This window comes from Salvelinus sp. IW2-2015, unplaced genomic scaffold (assembly GCF_002910315.2).
Source record: "Salvelinus sp. IW2-2015 unplaced genomic scaffold, ASM291031v2 Un_scaffold3722, whole genome shotgun sequence".
Lineage (NCBI taxonomy): Eukaryota > Metazoa > Chordata > Actinopteri > Salmoniformes > Salmonidae > Salvelinus > Salvelinus sp. IW2-2015.
The window spans coordinates 41,898-49,026 of NW_019944999.1; the positions used below are offsets into that span (position 1 = coordinate 41,898).

The following is a 7,129-nucleotide window of genomic DNA, read 5'->3' on the forward strand; positions in this document are numbered from 1 at the left end:
GGGGTCCCCGAGGAGAGGTTTGGAACGGCTGGGGGTCCCAGAGGAGAGGTTTGAGAACCACTGCACTAGGGGACTCACGCATGGTGCAACCAGTGTAAATGTATTAAAATAACATCAAGGCTAACTCACCCAGCAGGCAGACTCCAAAGTTGTGCATGGTGACRTGTTCGAACAGGGCTGTGAGGATGGGCAGCAGAGCGGTGGTGRCGTAGGTGATGTTCTGGGACAAGCCCTTCATCTGGCTCCGGGACTGGCTGAACTTCCCCAGCTTCAGCATCTCCAGCGTCTTCTCTAGGTCCTCCGCTGCATTCTCAAATAATGTCCTGACCCCAGCCTTCATCATCTCTGAGCCTGACTTCATCACCGTCCTGGGAGGAAGAGGACAAAAGGAGAGGTGTAAGAACAACAGAACAGAAGGAGAGGTGTATGAACAACACAGAAAAATAAGCGTTAATGATTCTCCTATAATGACAAAAGGACGCTCTGCACAACCAAATCTAAGCTTTTGGTCAGTAATGACATTAAGAGATTCTCCTCACACAGGAAACCATTTGTGTAATGGATTCCTACAGGGGTCATACGTGGATGGACGGACAGACAAACTACACTGAAAAAGGTGTGTACTTTTCATATCCAGAATAATGATCAACATACATAGCTAAAGTATGAAATTGTCTTTATTGACTTTAATGTCGTAAGCATCTTAACCTTTATTAGTTGTACATGTTTAATGTAACGTTTATGTCCACGGGGAGTTTATTTCCACAGGGAGTTTATTTTCACAGGGAGTTTATTTTCACAGGGAGTTTATATCCACAGGGAGTTTATTTTCACAGGGAGTTTATTTTCACAGGGAGTTTATTTCCACGGGGAGTTTATTTCCCATTGAGAGCAAGCCCTCTTTCACAAGGGAACCCTGAATATACACCATTTATACAATTTACAAATGCAATATACTAAAAGCATATATGATTTACAAGCCATTCAACAATCACATTCCTCAGTAAAGAGTTCCTTAATCAACAATTCGAACTGAACGAGAAGCACCAGAACATCAAGTTGCGGTCTGACTCTTTCTGATTTAAGGGGAGACGAGGTTTGTTCTTCCGGGGCTTTAAAAGGCTCTTACCTTGTGTCGAGGGAATGAGCCAGGATGTGTAGACAGCTCACCATAATAGCAGAGTCGCTCCCTAAGAGAACACATTGATATGGAAATCACTGCCAAAGACTACAGGCAGCGCTGAGTACAAATCAGAGCACTAAGGCACACTGGTAAAGGCCTGACACACTGGTAAAGGCCTGGCACACTGGTAGAGGCCTATCACACTGGTAAAGGCCTATCACACTGGTAAAGGCCTGTCACACTGGTAAAGGCCTGGCACACTGGTAAAGGCCTGGCACACTGGTATAAGGCCTGAGCACCACTGGTAAAGGCTTGATCACAGTGGTAAAGGCTGACACAGCTGGTAAAGGCCTGGTAAGGCTACACTGGTAAAGGCCTGTCCACTGGTAAAGGCTGTGTCACACGTGGTAAAGGCCTGACACCAACTGGTAAAGGCCTGACACACTGGTAAAGGCTGTCCAACTGGTAAAGGCCTGCACACTGGTAAGGATTGACACACAGGTAAAGGCATTGACACACTGGTACACAGGTAAAGGCCTGCACACTGGTAAAAGGCCTGGCACACTGGTAAAGGCATTGACACAGCAGGTAAAGGCTTGGCACACTGTAAAAGGCATTGAACACACGGAAAGGCTGGACATGGTAAAGGCTTGTCACACTGGTAAAGGCTTGACACACTGGTAAAGGCCTGACACACTGGTAAAGGCTGTCACACTGTTGGCATAAGGCCTGGCACACTGGTAAAGGCCTGGCACACTGGTAAAAGGCCTGCACACTGGTAAAGCATGCACTGGTAAGGCTGCACACTGGTAAGGCTGGCACACTGGTAAAGGCTGACACAGGTAAAGGCCTGGCACACTGGTAGAGGCCTGGCACACTGTAAAGCTGATCACGGTAAAGGCCTGCACACTGTAAACTTGTCACACTGGTAAGGCATTGACACACTGGTAAAGGCATTGAACACTGGTAAAGGCCTGACACACTGGTAAAGGCATTGACACACTGGTAAAGGCCTTGTCCACACTGGTATACAGGCCTGGCACACTGGTAAAGGCCTGGCACACTGGTAAAGGCATTGACACACTGGTAAGGCTTGGCACCTGGTAGAGGCCTGGCAACACTGGTAAAGGCATGGACCACGGTAAAGGCATTGCACACTGGTAGAGGCCTTGGCACACTGGTAAAGGCCTGACACAGGTAAAGGCTGGCAACTGGTAAGTAGGCCTGGCACACTGGTAAGAGGCCTGGCACACTGGTAAAGCCTGGCACACTGGTAAGGCCTGGCACACTGGTAAGGCTGACACACTGGTAAAGGCCTGACACACAGGTAAAGGCCTGGCACACTGGTAAGGCCTGGCACACTGTAAAGGCCATTGCACACACTGGTAAAGGCATTGATCCAGCTGGTAAAGCATTGACACACTGGTAAAGGCATTGACACACAGCGTAAAGGCTGGCACACTGGTAAAGGCATTGCACACTGGTAAAGGCTGCACGTACAGGCAGACCCTGGTAAAGGCTGGCACACTGGTAAAGGCCTTGACACACAGGTAAAGGCCATTGACAACATGGTAAAGGCCATTGACCGAGGTCCTTACCAAAGAGGGAAATCCTGTGTCTGCAAGAGCTGCCATCTTACAGAAACAGGCTGTAAAAATAGAGAGGAAAGGCAATGAAAAATAACCAGATAAAATATAGGAGAGGAAAGGCAATGAAATAACCAGATAAAGAAAGGAGAGAAGAAGAAAACAAACTGAGGAAAACAAGAAAAAAATTGTTCACAAGTTTCACATGTGTATTGTAGTGCCCAGKCTGAAATCAATCTATAACTACCTTCCCTAGACACCAGGCTAGGTGAAATGTACTCCATTATAGCTTACACCTATTTGATCCTATCAGGTCAATTGGAAGTGTCTATGAATAAGTGACTCTCATTAGAAAAYTGTGGCTGGGAATTCTGTGTTGAGTTCAGACTGCCAACATTGTCATTCACCAGTGTGTCTGCTACKGGTACCTTACCTGGTGATCATCTCCTTCTCCTTGTTAGAGGCGTAGCCACTGCTGCTCAGGTTCTTACTGGGCGAGGACAGGAAGTACATGCTGTGATTCTTAAAGTACATGTCTATGAGTGGTAGCAGCACCTGTAGGGCAGGTTGGGAGAAGAAGGGGTGGATCAAGGCAGAGCTTAGAGAGCTTATTCCACAGTGTCAACAATTCATTTCCTGTCTATTGTTGAAAGACTGTACATCCATACCTTGGCGAAGAACTTGATTTCCTGATCGTGAGGCGATTTGTCTGTCTTCCCGCTGGTAGCCATGGCCTCTGGAAAAAACAGGTTTCAAAGACGTATAAAATTTAAACTAGACACTTAACTAAATTCTCAATTCCATATTTSAAAGCATATTCATCAAATGTCTGAGTGGACTCACCTAGGTGGGCGATGAACTCCTGAGCTGAGTCCACATTCTTCAGCAACCTCTTGAGGAACGTGTAAGCAAACCTCTTCTCCATGGACAATGAGTCTTGCTCCATGTCCTTCAGGCCTCTGCAGAACATCAATAAGATAAGACACAACAGAACTTCATTGATCTGACTTAAACAGTGCCGATTACTGTTTAAGTCAGCCGATTACTGTTTAAGTCAGCCGATTACTGTTTAAGTCTGCCAATTACTGTTTAAGTCAGTTGATTACTGTTTAAGTCAGTTGATTACTGTTTTAGTCTGCTGATTACTGTGTTAGTCTGCTGATTACTGTAATACTACTGTATTACAGTAATAATACTACTGTATTACAGTAATAATACTATTGTATTACAGGTGACTTTGATCTGAATCTTCAGGCGCAAACAGGAGAAACATTTTCAAAGCATTTCTTCTCAATGGACTTGAAGTTCAGGTGGCATCTCTTCCATTTCAAAACATTGAACTATCCCACTGAACATGACATGACAGAATGTAAGAAACAGTGATGGACTGATTGGTTAACTGATTGATTTCATGTCCTCTGTGGTAACAGACAGATGCAGTATACGGTGAGATAGTTAGGGGGAGAGTCTGACCTGGTGATAGTGTATCCATTGATCTGAAGAAATTTAAAGAGATCCTGGACCTTGTCTCTGTCTCTGTATTTCTCCTTGGCTGTCAGAGTGTCATAGGGCACCAACAATGGGTGGCTCCCTCCTCCTGAGACAGACAGCAAACACATCCGAAACAGTGGCTCCACTTTCACAAACATACAGTATATTATACAGTATATACATATATATAATACATTATACATATTATACACATATATATATATATATTATATATATACATATAATCATAATATACACCCAATCTATATATACAGTATATACCTACATAACACTACCGTTCAAACGTTTGGGGCACTTAGAAATGTCCTTGTTTGATTAAGAAAAGCAAACTGTCCTCTTGCTCAGTTGTGCACCGGGACTTCCCACTTGTCTTTCTATTCTGTTAGAGCCAGTTTGCGCTGTTCTGTGAAGTAAGTAGTACACAGCGTTGTACGAGATCTTCAGGTTCTGCAATTTCTCAGAACAAGAATAGACTAACGAGTTTCAGAAGAAAGTTATTTGTTTCTGGCCATTTTTGTCTGTAATCGAACCAACAAACCCCGATTGCTCTATAACTCCAACTATCCAAAGGAGGCCAGTTTTATTGCTTCTTTAATCAGCACGACAGTTTTTAGCTGTGCTAACATAATTGCAAAATGGTATTCTAATGATCAATTAGCCTTTAAAATGATAAACTTGGATTAGCTAACACAACATGCCATTGGAACACAGGAGTGATAGCTGCTGATAATGGGCCTCTGTACACTTATGTAAATATTCCATTAAAACATAGTATTCTTAGTATTCTGGCCTTAGTATTCTTTGTTTCCTTTATTATTTTAGTTAGGTCAGGGTGTGACATGGGGAATGTATGTGTTTTTGTATTGTCTAGGGTGGTTGTATGGTTTAGGGGGTTAAGTAGAGTAGATGGGTTTGTGTTTAGTGTAGGTGTCTAGCTGTGTCTATGGTTGCCTGAATGGTTCTCAATCAGAGACAGATGTCATTAATTGTCTCTGATTGGGAGCCATATTTTAGACAGCCATAGGCACTAGGTTAATGTGGGTAATTGTCTATGTTGTACGTTTGTAGCGTGTGTGTGTGTGCACTTACGTCTTTAGCTTCACGATCGTTTGTTGTTTTGGTTTCAGTTTGTTAAAGTGTTCGTTGCGTGTTTTTTCTTTTTCTCTACAATAAAAGAGAATGTATTTTGCACACGCTGCGCCTTGGTCCACTCACTCTCAGCAAGACGATCGTGACACTGTGGAGGCCAGGTCATCTGATGCAGCACTCCATCACTCTCCTTCTTGGTCAAATATCCCTTACACAGCCTGGAGGTGTGTTGAAAAACAAATGATAGTCCCACTAAGCGCAAGCCAGATGTGATAGCGTATTGCTGTGGTAGCCTTACAGTGTCACCAGTAAAGCACCCCCACAACATCACACCTCCTCCTCCATGATTCACAGTGGGAACCACACATGTGGAGATCATCCGATCACCTTCTCTGCATCTGATAAAGACACAGCGGTTGGAACCAAACATAAAAAATAAAAAAACATATTTTACCCCTTTTTCGTGGTATCCAATTGTAGTTACTGTCTTGTCTCAACGCTGCAACTCCCGTACGGACTCAGGAGAGGCGAAGGTCGAGAGCCATGCATCCTCCGAAACACAACCCAACCACGCCACACTGCTTCTTGACACAATGCACATCCATCCCGGAAGCCAGCCTCACCAATGTGTCAGAGGAAACACCATACACCTGGCGACCTGGTCAGCGTGCACTGCGCCCGGCCCGCCACAGGAGTTGCTAGGGCACGTTGAGACAAGAACATCCCTGCCGGCCAAACCCTCCCTAACCCGGACGACGCTAGGCAAATTGTGCACCACCCCATGTGCCTCCCAGTCACGGACGGCTGCGACAGAGCCTGGGCTCGAACCCAGAATCTCTGGTGGCACAGCTAGCACTGCGATGCAGTGCCCTAGACCGCTGCGCCACCCGGGAGGCCTGGCACCAAAAAGTTTGACTCATCAGACTAAGCGACAGATTTCCACCGGTCTAATGTACACTGCTCGTGTTTCTTGGCCCAAGCGAGTCTCTTCTTATTATTGGTGTCCTTTAGTAGTGGTTTCTTTGCAGCAATTCGACCATGAAGGCCTGATTCACGCAGTCTCCTCTGAACAGTTGATGTTGAGATGTGTCTGTTACATGAACTCCGTGAAGCATTTATTTGGGCTGCAATTTCTGACGTGGAGTTAACGCTAATGAACTTTGCAGCAGAGGTAACTCTTGGTCTTCCGTTCCTGTGGCGGTCCTCATGAGAGCCAATTTTATCATAGTGCTTGATGGTTTTTGCGACTGCACTTGAAAAAACWKTCAAAGTTCTTGAAATGTTCCACATTGACTGACCTTCATGTCTTAAAGTAATGATGGACTGTTGTTTCTCTTTGCTTATTTGAGCTGTTCTTGCCATAATATGGACTTGGTATTTTACCAAATAGGGCTATCTTCTGTATTCCACCCCTTCCAACAACACAAACATACACCACCCAAAAAAACAGTCACAAAACAACACCCAAAAAAAAAAAAAAAACCAAACAAAATCAAACAAAAAAACCACACACCAAAACCAACACACCAACACACCAAAAAAAAACCCCAAAAAAACACAAAACAATCCACAAAAAACACAACACAACCCAAAAAAAAACAAACCAAAAACCCACCAAACCACCCAACAACAAAAACAAAAAAAACAAAACAACCAAAAACCAAAAAAAAACCACCCCAAACAAACAAAAACAAAAAAAAAAGAAGAAAACAAAAAAACAATAGATCCCCTACAGGGACAACACACACACACACACATGGACATGAAAACAGTCAGTGCTTTGGATGTGTCACGATGAACCTACTACAGGCAGGGTTCC

The 7,129-nt window shown here is 44.3% G+C and overlaps 1 protein-coding gene across 1 annotated transcript in view; it reads right to left on the reverse strand.

The window, feature by feature from the left end:
• The window catches only part of LOC111954046 (ryanodine receptor 3-like), a gene marked incomplete at its 3' end in the record, with an annotated part of 36,790 nt that extends 32,462 nt beyond the window's left edge, over positions 1-4,328 (reverse strand). The window contains exons 1-7 of the mRNA XM_070441297.1: positions 4,183-4,328; positions 3,553-3,668; positions 3,378-3,445; positions 3,143-3,264; positions 2,722-2,741; positions 1,130-1,190; positions 130-368 (exon numbers count right to left, since the gene is read on the reverse strand). Of these exons, the coding sequence (XP_070297398.1) occupies positions 130-368; positions 1,130-1,190; positions 2,722-2,741; positions 3,143-3,264; positions 3,378-3,445; positions 3,553-3,668; positions 4,183-4,328 (772 nt within the window). The remainder of the gene's footprint in view (positions 1-129; positions 369-1,129; positions 1,191-2,721; positions 2,742-3,142; positions 3,265-3,377; positions 3,446-3,552; positions 3,669-4,182) is intronic.
• Between the last annotated feature and the right edge of the window lie 2,801 nt (positions 4,329-7,129).